Below are 26514 nucleotides of genomic sequence, written 5' to 3' on the forward strand. Positions count from 1 at the left end.
GACTCAGATGGCTCTGAAGGAGAAAGTGAGGCTGATGACTTTGCACAGCCTTCCTTCATTCAAATCAAAGTCAATTGCAAGTCATATCATCATCTCCTTGATGTCATCATCCTTTTTGAGAAGGAAAGATAAACCACAACCAGGTACACTGTTACCAATGCCAGGGGGAAGTCCACACCTTGCAACCTTTTGAAGTTTACAAGATAATTCTCTGAACAAGGAGAAAGGAGACACACTGTTTCATTTCCCCCTCTCCCTTAGTAATTCCTTCTTATGGAATTAGATGGAGTTGTTCTACAACTAGTCTACCCTGTTATTGGAATTACAGGTTCTAAACCAACTTGTTATATTATCCAAGCTTCACAGGACATGACTCTTCAATCATAATTTTCTGTGTGTTGTCATCTGTTCTCATTCAATGACCCAAGGATTTCTCTTGTCCTGAACTGATGAAGGTTTTGTTCATACATACTTTATACAGTTGATTAGGTGATTCACTTGAAGTGTTTATGACTTGTTAACACCCAGTTCATACCTTTCATTGAGGGGTTCTATAGCTCAATCAAAGATAATGTAATATTACAATCAAAGATAAGGTATCATTATCAATCAAAGTTAATGTATCATTAGTTACATCAATTAGAGTTATGGTAAAGGGATCAAGATGTAGAGTATCTTGTTAATTATAATAATGGGGCTATATGTACACTAATTATAATACAGGTTCAAAAGTAAAAAAAAGAACTGAAAAAAAGACATAAAAGATATTATGGAATTTATAAGACAGAAAGCACCTCCTGTTGAGGGAAAGACCATTTGTTTTCTCTTCTGCTTTCTGATCATTTTTTTGCCTTTGAGTAATTCAACATTTTCAGATTTAATACAGCACTGACAAGCAATTTAAATCAGTTGATATTTTCTATGCTGGAATTCTATTTAATTTTCAATCTTCCTATAATGGAAAACAAAATTTCCACAGGATATTTTACCTTTCTGTCAGAGAAGCATAGGTCCTTTCCTAGTTTATTTCTTTTGCCTTCAGGGGACAAAACTTATTTCTATAAGAGGGCTGAAGAAATCATCTGGGAATACTCAAAGTTAATAGTATTATATGTCAGGACACAACTGAGAGAAAAGAAAAGGAAGACATAGAACACCAGTAATTTCTTAGGGTTTTTTTTTAATGGATCCTAGGATGGAGTAGACTTAAAGAAATCTTCTTGACATCTAGAATCAGAGAAAGAATTCTATTTCTATTAAAACTTGAAATCATAGACTTCTTCAGCCTCTTATAGAGGTCAGACATGAAAAATCTATGGAATGGTATCAAGTAAACCAGTATGGGAAGTCATTAGTTGTTTTTTTTATCACTTCTCCCACCTACACCCCTGTGTTTTCTTTTTCTCTTCTTTATTATACTCCTTTTCATCCTTCTGTTGCTTTCCCCCCTTTTTCCTTTTTCTCCTCTATTCTGTCTTGTCAGAGATACTCATAACATTGATTTGCACTACCAAAGACTCAGAAATTTAAAAAAAAGGCAACTTATCTCTATGCCAGGGAACACTTAATTTGTATTAAGTAGAATTCACTCTCCTGGAGGGGATGGGATTATTCATTTTTTCATCATATCCCTATATCTACCACCTGACCTTCATATAGGGATAGGAACTGACCTGGTTTCAGTTATCTCAGGAACTTTCAGGTGAGGAAATTTTTTCTACCAGATCAAGTACAACCTTTCCTAACAGCTACTCAAAGCACTGAAAGATTAAGTGACTTGCCCAGGGTCACAGAGCCACTATGTGTCAAAAGTGGAGCTTGAATCCAGGCCTTCCTCACTTTGATACCAACTGTCTTGCCCCTAATCCACATTACCTCTTACTTTTTTTAAATTATAGGCACATGATAAATGTTTGTTGAATTGAATTAAATTGAATGAAAACTCAAAAGCTGGTGTCAGAAAACAGAAGTGAACTTTTTTAGAAGTAAAAACAATGGATGATATACATAATAATCAAAATTAACAACATGTGATATTGTTAATGTTTACAAATGGTTCACAACAAACCTTTGTGTAAGGTAGCGCAGTATTATTATTTCTATTTTATAGACAAAGAAATTGAGATAGATAGATAGAGGAAACATTAAGAAGTTATCATATGCCAAGCAGTGGGTCAAGCACTGGAAAAACAAATAAAAATTAAAAATTAAAAATTAAAAAGATAGTACCTAACCTGACAGAGCTGATATTTTACTGAGAGAAGATGATACTTAAGGGGAGCTGCAAAGCGGAAGAAGGTAACCACATGTGGGTAAGTTAATACTCTAGAGAATCAGGAGTGGAGCCTGGAGTAAAGTGAGCATAGCTGGCCTGAATGCTTCCTCAGAAGGAAGCTCTAGGTAGGAACTCAGAGACAGAAGCATCTCCAGAGTGAGAAGAGAAATAAAATGACTTGCTAATGATCACATAGGTAGTAAATTTTAAAGTTAGAATTTAGACCTTGATCTCTTTCAAGTCTAGCGTTTGTCCCACCATAGCATAATGTCTTACATTTTCCCTTTGGTTGGATTGCTAGATAAACAGTTAGCGTAGGGTAATCATGATAATAATTCTTTCTCATATTCTAGGCCTCAGTTTATTCATCTAAAAAGAAAATTAGTCTAGATCACATCTAAGTGCTCTTCCTGTTAAAAAAATAAAACCCAGAAACAAAGAGAAAGAAAAGGTGTCAATGTTTCAGAAAAAATAATGAATTGAATTCAGAAAGAAAGTGAATATGCATTAACAAAAATCAGAGAATTCAATTCACAAATGCTAGCCATCTGCATAGTACTACACTGGATGGTAAATTGTAAATGTTGTAAGATACATGATTTAAATGATCTTGCAAAATTTCATGTTGGTAGCCATTAGTACAGTTTTATCCTGGTGGGACTTTAAATAGAGATCAATCAAGAGAGCTCGGAACAAAATAGAAGTTTTGAATGAAAACACCTACTCATATTTGAATACAATCTGCAGTAGATTAACTTGCTGTGATTTCCAAGAATGAGTTTCCATTCCAAAACATGGTTAAAATACTACATAAATGTATATATAGCATCTATATGTAGATATGTCTGGTTTTCTCAAAGTAGCATGGTATAGACTCCAATTTATGTGCTATTTCATTCTTTACTTTAGAGACAACAGTTGAAGTAGCATGGCAATATGAATAGAAATGTGAGGAGAATTAGATTTGAATCTCAGCTATGCCACACACAAAGGTTGTGTGACTTTGGGTGAATAAGTGAATCATTTCAGCTTTCTGGATACCTGTAAAATGAAATGATATTGATTTTATCTCTAAGGTGATTTTCAGTTCTAAAATTCTATGATTCTATTTGCTGATGGCCAAATAAAATTCAATCTAAATACCATACAGTTGGTTCTCTCACCTTTGCATTTTATTTCTATTGATGGAGTAAATAAGTTAGAATCATTATACATCAACACTTCACCATAACCTATATATTTAGAAATCTAGCCAAAGGCTGGAGAACATTCAATTCAATTTAATAAGAAGTGCAAAATGTGTATAAGGCACTGTGCTAGGCATTGGGAATACAAAGGCAAAAGTTAAAGTAATCCTTGCCCTTAAAAAGCCCTTACTAAAGACAAAGTGATTTACATTGTTTGCTTTTCCTCCCTCCCACAGCTGACCTCTTAGGTACTAAGCCATTTCTTATCTTTAGCATAATTTAGCAGTGAGAGAGATGAGATGTCTTATATTCTGGAGCAGCTTGAATAAAGGTTATGGGACAAAAACATAAATACCATTTCTAAAGAGACCTTTGGAATTGTTTTAGAATTTACTTTAGGTTTGCAATGCTTCCCTATTATTGATAGAGAAAACTACTCTTATCCATAATAGTAGTTGCCAAAAAGAATACAGCAAAAGGATGGCCGAAAAGAGAATGAGTGGCTCAGCCTTGCCAGTTTTGAAGACACAGACAGCTCATATGAAGATGCTACCTACACCTACATGGTAGGGACCAATGAGGCATTCATTCTAGGCAATCTGGACATGCTCCAAAGGCACTTGAAGGACATTTCCATGTTACCCAAAACAAGCATGCCTAGACAAGCCCAGGTTACACATGTAAAAATGCAGGTTAGAGTTAAGGTTACACCAACTATTAGAATACACCTGCTTTACAACAGTCTTTGGTAGTCTACAGACTCTTTCTTGTAGACCAGATCTATCACAGGCCATGACCTTTTCCTTAACTTGATCCTATAACAGTTACATCAGTAAAACTAAAGCACTTATATTGACCAGAGTTGTTGTAAGATAATCAATATTTTAGAAATACAAAACATAGTGGAAATGTTAACTATTGATAAAATGAAGCAAAATTGTAGAAATTTATTTTTCTGTCATTATTTTTGTATGGAGAACTTCAGATGTTCATACTTCAGACATAAATGTAAGGTATTCAGAAATAGTCCAATGATGCTACTGTGAGTCTCATTTAAACAGCTATTCAATTCATAAATTGAGCATCAGTTTTCTGTGGAATACCTCATGATACAGTCATAGGATCTTGGCGTTGGAAAGGTATCTCAGAGGCCATCTATTCCCAGAATCACCCCTATAACATGCCAAGATAGTGGTCTCTTCTTAAAGATTTCCAGTACCAGAGGGTATCTAGCTTTCACTTACAGAAAGTGCATAAAGGGTGCTATTCCATTTTTGGATAGTTCTATTTATGAGAAAGTTCTTCCTTATCTTGATCAGAAATCCAATTCTCTGTAACTTTTATCTAACTCATTAACCCTAATTCTTCTCTCTGAAGTAAAATAAAATAAATTTAGTGCTTTTTTCATATTAAAAAAATTGTAGGTGTCAGCCATGTTTTCTCAAGTCTTTTTTTTTTCCCCTAGGTTAAAAATCCCAGGTATTTCCATGAATTCCTCATATGATAAAATTTTCAGACCCTTCATCAACTTAACTACCTTCCTTTGGATAGGTTCTCATTTTTTATGTCCCTCTTGAAAAAGGGAAAATGAAAATTTCAATAAGGTATTGAGTAAAAGATTTGGTCTAATCTCAATTGCCCTCCAACAGCTCAATAACTTATTCCTATATCAATTTGTAGAAGAAAATCTTCCCATGTTTATCTGAATTCATCATTTCTTGATATATACAACTATTCTATTGTATTCAGTCATTATATTTACCCATTCTCCAATTAAGGGACAGGTGCTCTATTTACAATTATTTAGTATGACAACAAGAACTACAATGAATTTTTACATTCAAAAGGGATTTTTTTCTCTATCCTCACAATTCTTGAAATAGATGTTAAATAGGGGGTCAAAGGACATGAGCATTCTAGCTACCTTTTTTAAGCATAATTTCAAACTGTTTTCTAGAATGTTTGGACCAATTCCAGCAACAATAAGCATTATTCCTACCTTTTCACATCCCCATTACCATTAACCACTTTTGAAAAAAGTTTTTGCCATCTTTGTCAATTTACTGGATATAGAAATGAAAACTATTAATACTTGTGCCCTCCCAAAATGCCACATATTAATAATAATTAGATAGATACAAAGAATAATATTTGATATACTGAGGTATCACCTTTTACCTATCAAATTACTGAAGTAAAGATAATAAAGGATAGAAATACTCAACATTGAAGGGATTATTGGGTGACAATAAAATTAATTCATTTGTAAAGCTATAAATTAATCCAAATATTTTGGAAAACAATTTGGAATTATTTGAGAAAAGCTGCCAAACTCTTCATACCTTTTCATCTTACTTTCCCAATACAAGATGTAGTCCAAGAAAATCATGACAGAAAAAAAAAATCTCTCATATATAAAAATATTTTTCTCCAATATTTTGCATGGTTGAAAAAAAAAACTCAAAATATGTGCCTATTGGTAGGGTAATTACTGAACAAACTCTGGTATGTTGTAAAAATATAAAAGGATATTGTTTTATTAATTTATTTATTTTTAGTTTTCAACATTCACTTCCACAAGATTTTGAGTTCCAAATTTTCTCCCTATCTTGTCCCTCCCCCCCAAAAATGGCATGCATTCTGAATACCGCTTGCCCTAATCTGCCCTCCCTTCTATCCCCCTCTTCTCTTATCCCCTTTCCCTTTAATTTTCCTGTAGGGCAGGATAGATTTCTATGCCTCATTTCCTGTATATCTTATTTCCCAGTTGCATGTGAAAACAATTTTTTAAATATGTGTTTTTAAAACTTTGGGTTCCAAATTTTCACCCTTCCTCCATCTCCACCCACCCTCATTTACAAGGCAAGCAACTTGATACAGGTTATACATGTGGAGTCATGCAAAACACTTCCAAAGAAGTCATATTATGAAAAACTAAGTATATTTCCCTTACCCCTATCCCACCCCTCATTTATTCTATTCTGTCTTTTGACCCTGTCCTTCATTAGAAGTGTTTGCTTCTGATTAACACCTCCCCCAATCTTCCCTCCTCTCTATCATCCCTCTGCTCTCTTTTCTCCTCCAACCCCTATTTTCCTGTAGGGTAAGATAGATTTTCATACCCAATTGAGTGTGTATGTTATTCCCTCCTTAGGCCAAGTCCTCATTCCCTCTCACCTTCCCCCATTTCCTCTCCACTGTAAAAGCCTTTTCTTGTCTGCCTCATGTGAGAAAATTTACCCCATTCTACCTCTCCCTTTGTCCTTCTCCCAGTATAATCCTCTGTCACCCCTTAATTATTTATTCTCCAGATATCACCCCATTATCTTCAACTCATGCTATGCCCTCTATCTATCTATCTATCTATCCATATGCATATATATATGTATTTACACATACATAGATACATATAATTTTTCCCTCCAACTACTCTAATACTGACAAAGGTCTCATGAGTTCCAAATATCATCTTTCCATGCAGGAATGTAAACAGTTCAACCTTAATAAGTCTCTTATGATTTCTCTTTCCTGTTTACCTCATCATGTTTCTCTTAAGTCTTGAATCTGAAAGTCAAATTTTCTATTCAGCTCTGGTCTTTTCATCAAGAATGCTTGAAAGTTCCCTATTTCACTGAATGACCATTTTTTCCCCTGAAGGATTATAATCAGTTTTGCTGGGTAGGTGATTCTTGGTTGTAATCCTATCTCCTTTGCCCTCCAGAATATTATATTCCATGCCCTGTAGTCCCTTAATGTAGAAGCTGCTGAATCTTGTGTTATCCTGATTGGGTTTCCACAATACTTGAATTGTTTCTTTCTGGCTGCTTGTAATAATTTTTCCTTGACTTGGGAACTCTGGAATTTGGCTACAATATTCCTAGGAGTTTTTCTTTGGGGATCTCTTTCAGGAGGCGATTAGTGGATTCTTTCCATTTCTATTTTGCCCTCTGGTTCTAGAATATCAGGGCAGTTTTCCTTGATAATTTCTTGAAATATGATGTCTAGGCTCCTTTTTTTTGACCATGACTTTCAGATAGTCCAATAATTTTTAAATTCTCTCTCCTGGATCTATTTTCCAGGTCAGTTGTTTTTCCAATGAGATATTTCACATTGTTTTCTATTATTTCTTTCTTTTGGTTTTGTTTTACAGTGTCTTGATTTCTCATAAAGTCACTAGCTTCCAATTGCTCCATTCTAATATTTTATATTAATTTGTTTTGATTTATCAATAATTACTTCCATATGCTTTTGAGTTTAAAATTTTTCTCCCCTTTCCCCCCTACCAGCCTCCCCAAGACCACACACAATCTGATATAGGCTATACATTTACATTCCTACTAAGTATATTTTCACATTTGTGATGTTGTAAGTAAAAATTAAAAACAATAGGAGAAACCATCAGAAAGAGAAAACAAAACTCAACAGAAGGGAAAAAATAGTACTTTAACTTCCATAGTTCTTTCTTTGGATGTGGATAGCATTTTCCATCACAAGGCTTCTGGAGATGTCTTAGATCCTTGCATTGCTGGGAAGGGTTAAGTTTATCAATGTTAGTCACTGCACAACATGGTTGTTATGATGTACAACATTCTCTTGGTTCTGCTCACTTCACTCAGCATCAGACTGTACAAGTCTTTCCACGTTTTTCTGAAGTCAGCCTGTTCATCATTTCTTATAGCATAATAGTATTCCATTACATTCATATACCACAACTTGCTCAGCCATTCCCCAATTGATGGGCATCCTCTCAATTTCCAATTCTTTGCCACCACAAAAAGGGCTGCTATGAATATTTTTGTACATGTGGGTCCTTTTCCAATTTGCATGATCTCTTTGGGATACAGCCATAAAAGTGCTATTGCTGGGTATGCACATTTTTATAGCCCTTTTGGCATAGTTCCAAATTGCTCTCTAAAATAGTTGGATCATTTCACAACTCCACCAACGATGCAGTAGTGTTCCAATTTTCACACATCTTTTCCAACATTTATCATTTTCCTGTTTTGTCATGTTGGCCAATCTGATAGGTGTGATGTTGTACCTCAGAGTTGTTTTGATTTGCATTTCTCTAATCAATAGTGATTTAGAGTATTTTTTCATATGATTATGCATGACTTTAATTTCTTCATCTGAGAATTGTCTGCTCATATCCTTTGACCATTTATCAATTGGGAAATGGCTTGGATTCTTATAAATTTGACTTAATTCTCTATATATTTTAGAAATGAGGCCCTTATCAGAGAGACTGGTTGTAAAAATTCTTTCCCAATTTTCTACCTTCCTTTTAATCTTAGTTGCACTGGCTTTGTGCAAAAAACTTTTCAATTTAATGTAATCAAAATTATCCATTTTGTTTTTTGTAATATTCTCTATCTCCTGTACGGTCATGAATTCTTCTGTTCTCCATAGATCTCATAGGTAAACTATTCCTTGCTCTCCAGGTTGCTTATAGTATCAGCCTTTATATCTAAATCATGAACCCATTTTGACTTTTTTTTGGTATATGGTGTGAGATTTTGCTCTATGTCTAGTTTCTGCCATACTCTTCTCTACTTTTCCCCGCAGTTTTTTTTCAATGAGTGGGTTCTTATCCCAGAAGCTGGGGTCTTCGGGTTTATCAAATAATAGATTACTATAGTCATTGACTACTGTGTCTTGCATATTTAACCTATTCCACTGATCTACCACCCTATTTCTTAGCCAGTACCAAGCAGTTTTGATGATTGCTGCTTTATAATACAATTTAAGATCTGGAATGGTTAGGCCACCTTCCCCTGAATTTCTTTTCATTAGTTCCCTTGATATTCTGAACCTTTTGTTCTTCCAAATGAATCTTGTTATTATTTTTTCTAACTCTATAAAATAATTTTTGGTAGTTTTGATTGGTATGGCACTGAATAAGTAAATTAGCTTAAGTAGAATTGTCATTTTTCCTATATTAACTAGGCCTACCCATGAACAACTGATGTTTTTCCAATTATTTAGATCTGACTTTATTTGTGTGAAAAGCATTTTATAATTGTGTTCATAGAGTTCCTGGGTTTGTTTTGGTAGGTAGACTTCTAAATATTTTATGTCTACAGTAAGTTTAACTGGAATTTCTGTTTCTATCTCTTGCTGTTGGGCTTTGTTGGTAATATATAGAAATGCCAATGATCTATGTGGGTTTATTTTATAGCCTGCAATTTTGTTAAATTTGTTTATTATTTCAAGTAGTTTTTTACTTGATTCTCTAGGATTCTCTAAGTATGTCATCAAGTCATCTGCAAAGAGTGATAGCTTTGTTTTTTCTTTGCCTATTCTAATACTTTCAATTTCTTTTTCTTGTCTTATTGCTAAAGCTAAAGTTTCCAGTATGATATTGAATAGCAATGGTGATAATGGACATCTTGTTTCACTCCTGATCTTATTGGAAATGCATCTAGCTTGTCCCCATTACATATTATGCTTGCTGAAGGCTTTAAATAGATGCTATTTGTTATTTTAAGGAAGACTCCATTTATACCTATGCTCTCTGGTGTTTTAATAGGAATAGGTGTTGTATTTTGTCAAAAGCTTTTTCTGCATCTATTGAGATGATCATGTGGTTTCTCCATTCTAATTTTTAAGTATTTTCTTCAGTAAGCTTTTGGACTTCTTTTTCTATTTGGCCCTTTTTGCTTTTTAACACATTCTTCTTCTCATTGTCTTTTTGGAACTCTTTTGTCATTTGGGTTAGGCTATTTTTTAAGGTGTTACTTTCTTCAGTATTTTTTTGGGTTTCCTTTAGCAAGCTGTTGACTTGATTTTCTTGATTTTCTTGCTTCACTCTCATTTCTCTTCCCAGTTTTTCCTCTACTTCTCTTACTTGCTTCTCAAAATCCTTTTTGAGCTCTTCCATGGCCTAAGACCATTTTCTTGATGGCTTTGGATGTAGGAGCTTTGACTTTGTTGTCTTCTTCTGGTTGTATGTTTTGATCTTCTTTGTCACCAAAGAAAGATTCTCTAGTCTGACATATATATATATATATATATATATATATATATATATATATATATATATATATGATGGCTAAAATAACAGAAATGAATACAACACTAAATACAGCACTAAAAGATAACAGAATTCAAATCACTCTGTTAACAAACAATTATTAGTCACTTTATGTGCTAGGCACACAGGGGACAGCTTGGTGGTGAAGTGAACAGAGCACTTAGGCCTGGAGTCAGGAAGATCTGAATTTAAATCCAACCTCAGACACTTACTAGCTGTGTGACCCAGGGCAAGTTCCATAGCCCCTATTTGCCTCAGTTCCTCATTCATAAAGTGGGAACACATTGGCGAAGGAAATGGCAAACCACTCCAGTATCTTTACCAGGAACACGCCATGGACAAAGTCCATAGGTCTCATAGAGTCAGACATAACTGAACAAATGAACAACAACAGCAACAACAACCACATGTGCCAGGCATTGTGATAAGTGCTAGGGATACTAAGAAAAGCAAAAACAAAACAAACAAACAAAAAAACAAGGTCTCCATTTTGAAGCACCTTGTATTTTAATAAGGAAGACAATGTCTAAATAACTATATATTCATAAGATATAGACTGTGCAAATGGAAGCTAATCTCATATCAATACCAGACAAATATAGATTCCAAATAACTGATGTTAAAATATACTTCCTTATTCTCTGTTAAAAAAAATATAAATTCTAAAGGATGTTTTGTTAGTCAAATTCTCTATATAAAAATTTGCTTATTTTTTTTTAAGCAACATACTGGGGGCAGAAGGTGGGGAAGTGAATGTGGTGTCAAAACAACATGCACCAATTCAGTGCTTTAAAAAAATTAGAAACCTAGAAATAAAGTAAATAAAAGGGGGGGGGGAATAATAGATTGGGAGGACTCCAGGACTTGGGTCAGAGGATCCAGGTTTGAATACAGGCTTTTCTACTTACTGCTGGTTTGACTTCAATGCACATCAGTTTTCTCATTTATAAAATAATGGGGTCAAACTAGTCCAAAATCTAAGTTATTTTCCATCTCTAAATTGTATGATCCTGCAAGGTATGGTCTGATGAATACATTTGGGTCATTGCTGCCTTTGCTCTGAATGGATAGATAGACAAATAGATAGATAGATAGATAGATAGATAGATGATAGATAGATAGATAGATAGATAGATAGATAGACAGATAGATAGACAGACAGATAGATATAGAAGTATATTCATTAGTAGAGTAAAATGTCATTAGCATTTTAGCATAATCAAGGAAGGTTTGTGTGCATATGAGTGTATTTATCATAAATACCTTAAAAAGTTCTCAGGATTAATTTTATTTCTGTATTATCACTGTGTATGTATACACAGCTGCATATTCATTTTGCATATAAATAGATCTACATTTAGCAAAACATTTTGCCCGTGGAGCTATTTTTGGAGTGCTGGGATACAATTGTTTATCACCATAGGAACCTGCTGCAGGATTTAAATATAGGAATCAGGGCTATATTTTCACGTATTGTGATTTTTTTTCTTTGTGTTTGGCTTTGAGGAAGAAATGGTAGTATTTAAACTTGCTGGGCCAAATGACAAAACACAAAAGATGAGTGACTTAAAAAGATATACTGCAGACCTTGAGTATAAACATTATACCATCCTTTCTCTATATTTAAAAAAAAGGAGTGCTACATTATATATTTAGTTGTTAAATAAAAATATCTTTGAGATGTTAAAAGATGATACATGAGGATTTTGCTTAAAGTTCTGAATATATTTCTACTTTGAAATATAACTATTTTCAATCCTCCACTTTCTCTCATACAACAAGGACAAGGGCTATACCATGACTTAAGAAGGAAGTTCAGTACAGTATATCTTGAATACTATGACTTACTTTCATTGGTGTTAATTTAGGTACAGATTCTGGTGGTAGCAGCAAATATTTCAAAAACAAAAGAAATTACTTCTAACATAATTCTACAGAAGAGGCAATACAGAAGAGTGCTTGGGCTTTGAGTCAGTTCAAATCCTATTTGTGATACTTACTAGCTACATGGCCCTGGTCAAATTCCTGAATGTCCATGTGACTCAGGCATACTGCCCAGTACTTCTCTACATTCACGATTAGGTTGTTATGATTGTTGGTCAAAGAAGCTCCCTGTCATTGACAAAACTGTGTTTTCATATTCTTGTTGGTTATTGTCCTTTGTTCTCGAAGAGGACCAAAATGACATCACTATGCTGGAGTCAAGTTACAGTATGTCCGACTGTGGCACATCAGACCAATGCAAGCTCAGAATCCTCTACCACAGGTACAAATAGTCCATGTGAACATTTGGGGTGGATTCTCTAAATTTGAACATCTCACATTTCCTTTGAGCTGCTTTAATTCTGCTTTGCTCATAGAGCTCAGCACTTTCTCTGAGGAGGGCACACCTTGCTGAATGGACTTGTTGTGCCAGCATCTCCCATGTTACATGATCAATTCCAAAGTTCTTTTTTTTTATGTTTTAATTTATTTATTTTTAGTTTTCGACATTCACTTCCTCAAGATTTTGAGTTCCAACTTTTCTCCCCATCTCATCCCTCCCCCAACCCCAAGAAGGCATGCATTCTGTATACCCCTTCCCTTAATATGCCCTTCCTTCCATCTCTCCCCCCCTCTTATCCCCTACCTGTTCTATTTTCCTGTAGGGCAGGATATATGTCAATACCTCATGTCCTGTATTTCTTATTTCCCAGTTGCACGTGAAAACAATTTTTTTAACATGTGTTTTTAAAACTTTGGGTTACAAATTTTCTCCCTTCCTCCCTCCCCACACACCCTCATTTAGAAGGTGAGCTACTCAATACAGGTTATACATGTGTAGTCATGCAAAACACTTTCAGAGTAGTCATGTTGTGAAAAACTAAGTATATTTCCCTTCATCCTATCCCACCTCCCATTTACTCTATTCTCTCTTTTGAACCTGTCCCTCCTCAGAAGTGTTTGCTTCTGATTATCCTCTCCCCCGATCTGCCCTCTCCTCTGTCATCCCCCTGCTCGAGTGTCCTCTTCCCCCTTATTTTCCTGTGGGGTAAGATAGATTCCCATACCCAATTGTGTATGTTATTCTTTCCTCAAGGCAAATCCTGTGAGAGTAAGATTCACTCATTACTTCTCACCTTCCCCCATTTCCCCTTCACTGTAAAAGCCTTTTCTTATCTGTTTCATGTGAGATAATTTACCCTATTCTACCTCTCCCTTTCTCTTTCTCCCAGTATAATCCTCTCTCACCTCTTAATTTTATCTTCCAGATATCACCCCTTCATCTTCAATTCACCCTGTGCCCTCCATCTATCTATCTGTCTATCTGTCTATCTCTCTCTCTATCTATCTATACATGCATACATACATATATTTTTTTCCTTCCCACTACCCTAATACTGACAAAGGACTCATGAGTTACAAATATCATCTTTGCATGCAGGAATGTAAACAGTTCAACCTTAATAAGTCTCTTAAGATTTCTCTTTCCTGTTTACCTCTTCATGTTTCACTTGAGTCTTGTGTTTGAAAGTCAAATTTTCTATTCAACTCTGGTCTTTTCATCAAGAATGCTTGAAAGTCCCCTATTTCACTGAATGACCATTTTTCCCCTGGAGGATTATACTCAGTTTTGCTGGGTAGGTGATTCTTGGTTGTAATCCTGTGTCCTTGGCCTTCCAGAATATTTTATTCCATACCCTGCAGTCCCTTAATGTAGAAGCTGTTAAATCTTGTGTTATCCTGATTGTGTATCCACAATACTTGAATTATTTCTTTCTTGCTGCTTGCAATATTTTCTCCTTGACCTGGGAATTCTGCAATTTGACTACAATATTCTTAGGAGTTTTCCTTTGGGGATATCTTTTAGGAGGTGATTGGTGGATTCTTTCAATTTCTATTTCACCCTCTAATTCTAAAATATTAGGGCAGTTTTCCTTTATAATTTCTTGAAAGATGATATCTAGGCTCTTTTTTTCATCATGTCTTTCAGATAGTTCAATAATTTTTAAATTCTCTCTCCTGGATCTATTTTCCAGGTCAGTTGTTTTTCCAATGAGATATTTCACATTCTCTTCTATTTTTTCATTCTTTTGGATTTGTTTTACAGTGTCTTGATTTCTAATAAAGTCATTAGCTTCCAATAGCTCCATTCTAATTTTTAAGGAAGTATTTTCTTCAGTAAGCTTTTGGACTTCTTTTTCCATTTGGCCCTTTTTGCTTTTTAACACATTCTTCTTCTCATTGGCTTTTTGGACCTCTTTTGTCATTTGGGTTAGGCTATTTTTTAAGGTGTTATTTTCTTCGGTATTGTTTTGGGTCTCCTTTAGCAAGCTATTGACTTGTTTTTCATGATTTTCTTGCATCACTCTCAATTTTTCCTCTACTTCTCTTACTTGCTTCTCAAAATCCTTTTTGAGCTCTTCCATGGCCTGGGACCAATTCATATTTTTCTTGGAGGCTTTGGATTTAGGAACTTTGACTTTGTTGTCTTCTTCTGATTGTGTGTTTTGATCTTCCTTGTCACTAAATTAAAATTCTATAGTCTGAAGATTTTTTTCCCACTGTTTGCTCATTTTCCCAACTAATTACTTGAGTTATAAACTCTTTGTTAAGGTAGGGTTCTGTTTCCAGTGTGGAGAATGTACTGTCCCAAGCTTCAGGGGTTTTGCGCAATTGTTTTCAGAGATACTTCTAGGGATCTGTAAATTTTCACTTGTTCCAAGGTGCTATGATCATGGGCAAGGTGTTTACTCCTTTCCTGGCCTGTGCTCTGGTCTATGAGTGATGACAAGCACTCTTTTCAGTCTTGGAACTGTGAGAAGGATTTCCTCTCTACCACCACTACAAGCTCCACCACACCAGTGCTCCTCTTCACCCCAGGATCGCTACCCAGAACTGTGACCCAGATCCAAGCAGGGGAAAATCAAGAGAATCCTGTACCAGCAAAGAGATCTCTGCAATCCCCCTGTGATCAGTCACTCAATTCCCCCTCAGTCCATGGGCTGGAAGCTCAGGAAGCAGCCACCACCCTGGGGCCAGGCTCAGGGACTGGGGCTGAGAACACCATGTTTCTCTCTCTCACCGCAGACATACACTTTTCCCACTGACCTTCTAAGTGGTCTTTCACGTTCTTGGGTTGACAGTTCTGGAAACCACCATGGCTGCCAGCAATTCAGTCCTCTGAGGCCTGCTCCAGGTTCGTTGAGGCCTGAATGCCCATGCCAAACTGTGCTCCTCTCCCAATCTGGCACAATATACCTTTCTGATCAACCATCCAGGTTGTCTTGGTCTGTAAATTTGTTTCACTCTGTCTTTTTGTGGGTTCTGCTGCTTTAGAATTTGTTTAGAGCCATTTTTATAGGTATTTGGAGGGGTTTGGGGGAGAGTTCAAGCAAGTCACTGCTTTTACTCTGCCGTCTTGGCTCTGCCCACCCCAATTTCAAAGTTCTTAAGAGAAACCTTGAGAGTGTCCCTGTATTGCTTCTTCTGATCACCATATCAATGCTTACCCTGTCTGAGTTCTCCATAAAATACTTTTTTTTGGCAAGCATACATTTTGCATTTGAACAACATGGCCAGTTCATCAGAGTTGCAATCACTGAAGCAAAATTTGAATGCTTAGCAGTTTAGTTGGAGAAATTACTTCAGTGTTTGGTATCTTATCCTGCCAGGTGATCTTCAGAATCTTCCTAAGACAATTCAAATGGAAGCAATTCAGTTTCCTGGCATGGCACTGGTATACTATTAAGGTATCACAGGCATACAACAATGAGGTCAGCACAATGACTCTGTAGACCTTCAGTTTGGTAGTCAATCTAATACCTCTTCTCTCCCAAACTATCTTTTGGAGCATCCCAAACACTGAGCTGGCTCTGGCAATATGTGTCAACCTCATTATCAATGTGTACATCTCTGGAAAGTACATTACTAAGGTAAGTCAACTTATCCATAGCATTTAAAACTTCTCCATTCACTATCACTGATAGTTCCACATGTGGATGGTATGCTGATGGAGCACTTGTGTTTTCTTGGTGTTAATTGTTAAGCCAAAATTAGCACAAGCAGCAGAGAACTGATCCATACTTTGTTGCATCTCAGTTTCAGAGGCTGAATTGAGTGCACAATCATCTGCAAACAGAAAACCATGCGCCAACACTCCCTCCACTTTGGTTTTGATTTGGAGCCTTTTCAAGTTGAATAATTTACCATCGATGCAGTAACTGACCTTGATGCCGTGTTCATCCTCATTGAAGGCATTTGACAACATGGCTGAAAATATCATGCTTAAAAGCATGGGAGCAAGCACACAACCTTGTTTTACTCCATTGGTGACTGGGAAAGCACAAGAATGTTGTCCAATATACAGAACCTGGGCAAGCATGCCATCATGAAATTGATGTACAATGCTGATAAACTGGGCAACAAAATTTTGTCATGATTTTCCATAAGCCCTGGTGAATAACAGTATCAAAGGCTTTGGTTAGATCTCAAATGTTGTGTACAGACCTCTGTTCTTTCCTTGGCATTTCTCCTGGAGTTGTTAGGCAGCAAAGACCATAACGACCATTCCTCAGCCATTTCTGAAGCCACACTGGCTCTCAGGTAGTCATCTCCTAGGTGAAGGATAAGCCTATTAGGGAGGACTCTGGCAAGAATCTTTCCAACAATGACTAAGAGGGACATATTCCTGTAATTGTCACAAGACAATCTATTTCCTTTACCTTTACAGAGATGGAAAATGGAGATATCCTTGAACTCCTGGGGGATAACCTCCTCTTGCCACATAACCCGCAAAATTTCAGTCAGCTTTTATGTGAGCCCCCCACCTTGTAAATCTCAACTGGAATAGCACCAGCACCAGGTGCTTTGCCACAGGAAAGGAACCTAATGGCATTCAAAACTTCTTCTTAGGTTAGAACTTCATCTAGTGAAGGATTCACTTCAACTTGAGGTAAATGGTCAATGACTTCATCATTAATTGATGATAGTCTATTGAGAACACTATGGAAGTGCTCAGCCCATCTCTCTAGTATTATGTCTTTATCACTAATCAATGTGGCTCCATCAGCACTGAGTAGTTGAGAAGCACCATAGGTCTTTGGCCCATAAATAGCATTCAGTGCTATAAAAGTGCTTTGGTTTGTTACTGTCTGCATAAAACTGAATTTCATCTGCTTTCCTACTGAGCCAAGAATCCAATATATATCTAAGCTTCACCTGTACTTTACTTTTGATGGAATTAAATGCTTTCTTCTTAGAGATGGATGTACTATTCCTCTGGTAAACCCTATGGAGTTCTTATTTTTCATTTAATAGCTTCTGAATTTCCCCATCATTTTCATCAAACCAGTCTTGATGTTTGTGAGTATTCTGACTCAGATGAGCAAATGATTGGAAAGCTGCCCACTCCTATTCTGCTCCATTGTTGCCAGCTGTGTGGTGGCTCAACTTTCCCTCCAAGTTAGCAACAAACTGTTCCTGCTCAGAGAAGTGCTCTAATCTGTTGACATTAATTCTTCTGGTAGTCATTTTCCCTTGGGACCTCCGTTTTTGTTGAATGTGAATATTTAGATTGGAGAGGATAAGTCTATGATCCTTCTGGCACTCTGTGCCACACATTGCCTTTGTCACTCTCACATCCTGTCTCTTCTCCTTACAATCACATAGTCTATTAAATGTCAATGTTTACTGCAAGGGTGCATCCATGAAGTTTTACTGCATTTCAGTAAATGGAAAATAGTGTTGTTGATGAGGTCCTGAGATGCACAATCTTCAGCAGTAAGTGACCATTGCTGTTACTGTTTCCAACTCCATTCTTCCCTGCCAAGTATAGTAGTCTGAGCCTACTCTAGCATTAAAGTCACTCAGAATTATAAGATTGTCCTCTTTTGACACATCAATAATAAGGGTCTCCAGGTCTTCATAAAATTTTTCTTTGACCTCATCAGGGTTTGTTATGGTGGGAGCATAGGCACTGATGATGGTGGCATGATGTTTTCCTGCAAGTGGCAATCATATTGTCATGAGCCTATCATTCACTTCTTTTGGTAGGCATACAAGCTTGTTGAATAGATTAGTTTTGATTGTGAAACCTACACCAGCTTCATGACACTCCACTTCACTGCATCCACTCCAGAAAAATGAATATCCAGCTCCAGCTTCAGTGAGCTGGCCTTCATTTGCCAGTCCTGTTTCACTCAGGGCTGCTACTTAGATGTGGTACCAGCTGAGTTCTCTTGCAACAAAAGCTTTTCATCTTTCAGATCTACTGGATTGAGTTGTCTACAACTGTGTACACATTCCACGTACTGATGATGAGTGGAATCATCTTTGCAGATGTTCTTGTAAATTTTATTTTGTGTGTTTCAACCACAGAGTGGGATTCCCATCTGCCACAGTAATCAGGCCATGGTTGGGTAGGCAAACAATGTTGAGGACACCTTTTCTAGCCCTTTCCTCATACTAGGAGGTGAACAGTGTGATCTTTAAAAGGTTGCTCAGACACCCAGGGGGCTGCCAGGTCCCACTGTTGCTTCCAGTGAGAAGATGACCGTATGGCCTGGACCACCTGTGTGCATGGTTGTGACTACAGCTCCCAGTGTATCCTCATCTGCTGTTTCATCATTTGCCTGTCACCAGAGGACTTTGAGATAAGTAAAAATGGTAAAATGGTATGGCTGATGTCTTTTGATTTGTGTGTAAATTGGATTTAAGTGAGGCAAAGTTGCAAGAAGGCATCAGCCTCACTCTCTTTTCCGGAGCTGTCACAGTCCAATGGCAGGACTGAATCAAGATGACTGGTTATAGCTCAAAATGCAGTGGATGACCTTGGTTTCTTCGATGTCTAACCAAGCTCTAAGCAATCCACAGTGCTTACTTGAGCTGCCTTCATAGCCATTGGAATATATAGTTCTCATCTGCCTATTTCACCAGAGCAAGTTTTCATATGCTTGGGATAGACACCCCCTCCAACTCTCTGATGGGTTTGAAATCCCTTGGTTGCCCTCAACCTGATTTAGACTATCTGCTGAAATGGTTTACTGGGATGTGGCCACTGCACATGCTACAGCTTCTTGGAGCCACAGGTGAGAGCTGGGTGGAACAAGTGGACACCAAAGATGGAAAGCAACCTTGAAAAGGGCTCAGCAGCCCTTCTGCCAGAGGTCTTAGTCTTCCCTGAACACACCCTACACCTCATATTCTTGTATGTCTCCTGAAGTACATTGTTCACATAACAACAGTCATTGAACAAGAGATGAGGACCATTCTGGAAAGCAATTTGGAGTTATGCAAATAAAGTGGTTAAAATGCCTATGGCCCCTAATACAGAGATTTCTTTGCTAGGCATTTACCCTAGGAAGTAAAAACAAAAATGTCTCTGGATGCACAAAAATATTTGTAGCAGTATTTTTTGTTTCTTTTTTTATGAGTGTGATAGTAAAGAACTAAAATAAAGTAGATTGTCAACAGTTGTACAATGGCTAAACAAATTGTGATATATCAATATAATGGAATATTACTGTGCTATAAGAAAAGACAAATATGATAAATATAGGAAAGTATGAACATGAACTAATGCAAAGTGAAGTAAGCAGAGCCAACAAAACAACACACACTGACTGCAACAATCTAAAAGAACAACAATCAGAAAACAATTAAAAATGAGTGTTGCAAAATTATAAAGAACAAACATGGTGTCAAAGAAGAGATATGAGAAAACATATCCTCTCATTCCTTTGCAGAGGTAGAGGAAACTCACATCTGAAATAATGCATAAAATATAAGATTTTTTTTAATGCATTGATTTGTTTTTCTCATTTTTCCTTTAAAAAATTCTTTATTATAATGATGGCTTTCTATAATAGGGAAGAAGGGGGTAAATTTAGGTGATTTTAAAAGACAATATCAAAACAAGAAATAATAAGGGTGTATTCTGTTCTACCGATAACTTCCCATGCCTTTTGCAACATGGTGGGAAACAAATGGGAAAATGTTCTAGATATTCTCCTGAAATGACCTAGAAAAGAAAAATAATAAATAATATTATATAAAGTGTGTGTCTGACAGGTTCATTTTCCACAATGTTCTCAAAGCATAGCCTTATCTGGTGTGGATCCTACTAGAAAATGGACTAGGCAAATTTCTATACCCTCAGGCACCAAATAAGATAGTTCAGCACCAGTTCACCAACTCAGAAGAGTTCCAAATTTGAGTAGATTAACTTCTTCAGGCACTGGGGACAAGTACTAGTCCAAATTGGGCTGAGTAGCCACAGTGGTTTATAATGAAATTGTTAGGGATAGAGGACCATTTCAGGGAAGACTTGACTGACAGAATTTCTGTTAAGAGAACCACCACCTACACACACACAAATGAAGAGGAAATTAAATCACAGTGATTAATATGCTTGTGGAATAAAAAAAAACTACATTTGAAAATCTATAAAACTAAACATGAGGGAACTGTGGAAGGAAATCTCAGTAATTAAAGCAAAGTTTTTTCTCTAATTAGCTGCAATGCATCATTAAATCCTATTATAATTGTGACTGAAGAATATAACTTCTTTAATCTGCCTACTAAAGAGATGAATGAGAGTAAAAACTGAATTTTCTACAAACATTCATCTTTATACATATCAATCCATTTGTAGCATATAATCTTAGTTGTATGCTTCTAGCAAACTGTATTTATTTACATCTTTGGAAAAGAGATCATCAACAGACACTGAGATAATAAATACTTAAAGTTTTAAAGAATTTGATATATTGATGCACAAGAAGCCTGATTAAAAGATGCTTACCATAAACAAGATCATATGAAACCTATTCTTAATAGTGATTCAGGGTAAACTATTTCTCAGATAGTATTTAATTAATTTGATAGTTATCTTTTTAACATGGTGATTGTAGCTACCTATTTGAAGTGATTATCATCAACAGCCTTTTATTTTCTTCTTCAAACACTCCCATTTTGACAGGTTTCAATCATTTCAAATCTCATTACAAAACAGCTTACCAGATAGTCTCCATAATTTAAGAAAAGGCAATTCAATAATTCACTACTGAACAACAGGATGCAATGTGTTAGTCATACTTTAACCTAATTAGAATAAGGGCAGACATAGAAAAGTTAACACTTTCTTATCGAAAGGAGGAAGATTGGAAAGATGTTCTCAAACAAAACATTAAAAATGTATAGAAATATGTATATATGTGTGTATATACATATATATATTTTAAAAGACAGCATTTCTTGGAGCAATTGTAAAGATTGGTAGTACTTACCATTGGACCAACACAATATAATTGATATTGTTTTGCCAACAGATATAGGAGACTGTGGAAAGGCTAAAACTGAAAACTGGAACCGAAAGGTCCTCCATTGGAAATATCTGCACATACTCATCCAACTGATAAGAAAACAGTAAACAACTGGCTAAATCAAATATATTTGTTTACAGAAATGAAGAGGTTACTAATAGTGAGAGATCAGAATACTCCTAAAAGAAACTACAGAAACTTCATTCTTAAGGCCTCTGAACTTACAAATCAATGCAGGTTTTATAAAGAAATGATGGAAACTGTGTAAAATATCACTGCATATTGCAAATATTTAACATCTCTTTAATACCTAGCATGACACAACAAAGTAGTTGCAATTATATCTCAGAAATACACTGATGTTTCATAAAAGAGATTATAAAACTCACCACTATAAATACAAACTTTAAAATATTATTAAAAATTCAATAAATAAACTGTACTAGAATCTGATTATTATTACAAATGAAACAACAACCCACATTTGCCTGGACATAATATTGACTCGCATAAATTTAAGACTGGTGCTATACTGTCATCAATCAGAGGCATACTTAGTCATAGGGTGTTCCCACTGCATGAAGCCAGAAGAAACTGACTGAATGGTACAAGACTGAAAGCCATTTCCTTTTGTTTTGTTTTGTTTTTTGATTCAGTATTTTATTTTCCCCCAGTTACATGGAAAAATAATTTTTAACATTTATTTTTAAAACTTTGAGTTCCAAATTCCTCTCCCTTTCTCCCTTTCTACCCCCCATTTGGAAAGCAGGTAATTTGTGAAAGGCCATTTCTATGCTGGGTCTACATTTCAAGAGTAACATCAGCCCTACAGAACTGACCCAGCTTCTAGGACCATGGAGTAGAGGCAATCAGAATAATAGCATATACCAGATTGAAAGGCCATGACACTTTGAGAAGTATTAACTGCTTTTCAGCATCTATCCAGCAGCCTTTTAATAGCAATTGTATCAGCTCATTGTATTTATTAAAATAATTGAATTCTCATTAGCTAAATAAGTGTCAGAATTGCAAGCATGGCAAGAGATGTCTTTGTATTCAATAACTACAAAGGTTGTACTACACTAAACTTTCTCAAAGAAATTAAAGACAATCCTTACAACCCTTTCTTCCCCCCCAAGGACTTTTCTCATTTCTCTTCCACTTATTTGTCTCAAAGGAATCATAATCTTTCCTGTACATGATTCTTTCCTCCTTATTCATCCTTTTACTTCCATTGGCCTGGGTGTTCATGTCTTACTGGTTCCAATAAAATCAGCATCATTAAATAATGTACAATCTAGCCAGTGAAATTCTAGAGAGAAAGCAGTTCTTCTCCCTTCTCTGATATATTTTAATCATGTAAGCACCTTCTTCCTTTGACCAGAACACTCCCTCTATACTTCTAACATCCTGTTCAGTACCATTAACAGATCTCCTTCTCAAGTTACATTTTTCCTCCAAAAAACTCCCTATCAAATTCCTCTAACCAGATCATTTCTCCTTTCCCTTTGACAGAAAAACAAATCCAGAGGAAGAATTGCCATTGTAAGACTGAAAGTCATAGTCATTGGAATAAAAGCTAAAATTTGTCCAAATAAATTCATTGGTAGTCACCAACAAATGTACACTATAACAGAGGTGTACTGGAGACTGGCTAAAGAGGGCCAATTGTCACAAGTTCAATATGAGAATTAATACCTGGAAAACTGGCAGAAGTTACAAATCAGGTCTCAATTTTTTATTGATTTCTAGACTTAAGAAATGATGGATAAAATGTTAATATTGCAAACTAATCTTAAAAGTGTGTCATGCCTTTTCCAGAAAGCCAGTTATTAAACATTTACCAGCCCATCCTGTATGTCTACCTCTCATTTCAATTTTTGAGTCATTAGTTAACACAATTTTTTTTTCGGAATTGGCACACAATATATAAATTGAAAAATTCTGACTTTTTAACATTCTTCCCAAAACACTTCTTTTGTCATAGAAGTTGCTTCACCTCCTGCATTTGTTAAATTTCAGATGAGATCTGAGAATTAGGTACATATTTAGATTTGGTTTTGCTTGTTCATTGTAGAGGAAGAGTTTTAGTGTTTGTTGTTGACAGTGACAATGTTGTCCATTTTATGAAAATGAGATTGAGAGACAGAAATTGGAGTGGATGTTTTTTCCTTGTTTTAGCTGAAAAGAGAAGGAAGTGTAATTTCTAGGTGGTGTGAGGTAAGAAAAGATATTTACTTTATAAATTGAGGAAGCCTTAAATAAAAGAAAAAAATGTATTTTTTCAATTTTGAAAAATTGATAAATGAGAGTTGATGACAAGAGAGGAGGCATATTTATATTTTTTGGGCAGTGGACTGTTTCTACATCCCTTGTGACTGAATAAAATGGGTTATTTTTTGAATAGTCAACTCCTCTTGGAAGTATTCAAGTAGAGGATGTATAACTATTTGAGATGGATGTTGAAAACAAGGCTTGAGATTTGAATAAGAATTAGAGTATGTGACTTCTGAGATTCCTTTCAACTCTGAGATCTTATGATTGTTTTAGGTAGATAAGAGGTCAGGGCAAAAATCAAAACAAACAGGTAGCAGAGTTAATAGCAATCTAAAACCTTTAAAAAATTGTCAGGAGCAAGTGGGTGGCAGTGAAGGTATTGAAAGGAATCGTAGTGATGAATTACAAAAAATAGGTTTTCTAGAGTGACAGCATGGATTAGCCTTAGCTGGAAATATAAGTGATCATCATTCAATATATTGATTAAAATACCAATTATGAAATACAGTCAAACTAATCTACATTATATAGTGGGAACTTCACTAATAAATTATGCATGCATTAAATGAGTGTAATAACTGGAGGAATGAATGCTTAAGCATTTCATACCTTCTCTGTGTCAATGCCTTTTGACATGGACCACGTAGAGACAATATAATCCATAACTCGCTCACTAAGGCCTTTAGGGACTTGGTATAGTTTTAGGAAGTCCCGAACATTGTTCAGCATCTCATGGTAGCGATTGGTGTTGGCATACATTTGCTGGAAAATTGTAGTAACATTTCCAAAAATAGTTGCATATAGGAGAGCTGAAAGAGAATAAACAACAATAAGAAATAAACACAAATAATCAAGGAAAATAAAAAAGAAAGCATAAATAAAAAGACCATGTCAATGAACATCATAAGCTAGTTACATGTGTATTTCAGTGGGACATATGACCAAAAAAAGTGAATCTTGACCCAACTTCTTTAGTTAGGAAAATGAAACAATTAGTGACAAATGCTGATACCTGTGCATCAAAGATATCATAGTCCTTGATCTTGTGAGAATGACTTTCCTTCATATTGTCCCCTTTGAATAAAATTTCAGTTAAAATTTGTATCTTCACTGTCCAGGGACTGATTATCAAGTTTGGGAATTGATTTTTTATGACATTGTTTCTTTCCCTACATATCTGATGACTCTCAAAATCCTTTGCAGATTCATCTTCTATATCATGTCCCCCAACTGTGGGCCAAGGCTCTATTATATTCTCTTTATATATTCTCAAACTTGGTGACCTCATCAGCTCCTGGGGTTCAGTTATTATTTTTGTGCTCAATATTCCAAAGCTATGCATATAGCCCTAAAACCTCTCTCCTGAGTTGTAGATGTTCATCAAAAACTGCCTATTAGACATCCCATACTGCATGTACAGCAAACATCTCAAACTTAGCATATCTAAAATGAGACTCATTATGCCACCCCTCCCAAATCCCCTGGCTTCTGAACTTCCATATTAATTTTAGGAGTACTACCTTCCTTCCAACTACTCAAGTTTCTAAATTTGGCATTATCTTTAACTCTTCACTCTCAATTATCCATCCTATCTAAGTTGCCAATCTTTTTTCATATATTTTTCCACAATATCTCTCATTTCCATCCCCTTCTCTCTATTCACATAGCCACCACTACACTTGAACTACTATAGTGGCTTCCTAATTAGTCTCTCTGCCTCTAGTATCTCTTCTCCTCAATCCATCCTCCCCAGAGATGCCAAAGTGATTTTTCCTAAAGTGTAATTCTGTGTTACTCACCTCCTTCTATTCAATAAATACTAATGTCCACCTATTGCCTATAGGAACAAATATATAGTAATACCTTTGTTTGTCTTTTAAAGCTCTTCAGAATATGATTCCAACCATTTTCTGACATTATTATACATCACTCCCCTTACCATAATCTATTATGGACAGCCAAAATCATCTTTTTGCTACTCCTCACACATAATACTCTATCTCTAATCTATGCACTCTTGTATTAGCTGTTCCTCGAATGGACTCCAACTGCCTATTCTTAGAATTCTTTTTTCCCTTCAAAGCTCTACTCAAGTAATACCTTCTATGGGAAGTCTTACCTGATCCCTCAACTGTTAATTCCATTCCTCCAAAATTGTCCTTTATCTTCACTTTACATATATATATAGCATATATTTATTTATGTGTGTATTGTCTCCCCAATTGATTGTAAGTTACTTAATGTCTTTGTAGACTAGTAGAAGGCCTGGCACAAGATTGGTGATAAAATTCTTGCTCATTTATTTTTCCCATATCCCTGAGCTTCCTCATCTTTCACCTCCAATCTTGGCTTAGTATCACTTCTGATAAATTTTTGGTATGTTGCCTTCTGTGTAAGAAGTGCTAAATTTTACTAGATTGAGTTGAAAGTGAGAAAAGG

At 35.8% G+C, this 26514-nt stretch overlaps 1 protein-coding gene across 1 annotated transcript in view; it reads right to left on the bottom strand.

The window, feature by feature from the left end:
- The window catches only part of KCNH5 (potassium voltage-gated channel subfamily H member 5), a 446545-nt gene that overhangs the window by 113964 nt on the left and 306067 nt on the right, over positions 1-26514 (bottom strand). Inside the window, exon 8 of the mRNA XM_027842861.1 lies at positions 24685-24884. Coding sequence (XP_027698662.1) covers positions 24685-24884 — 200 coding nt within the window. The remainder of the gene's footprint in view (positions 1-24684; positions 24885-26514) is intronic.

The sequence above is a fragment of the Vombatus ursinus genome, unplaced genomic scaffold, assembly GCF_900497805.2.
Source record: "Vombatus ursinus unplaced genomic scaffold, bare-nosed wombat genome assembly UNPS02014893.1, whole genome shotgun sequence".
NCBI classification, from domain to species: domain Eukaryota; kingdom Metazoa; phylum Chordata; class Mammalia; order Diprotodontia; family Vombatidae; genus Vombatus; species Vombatus ursinus.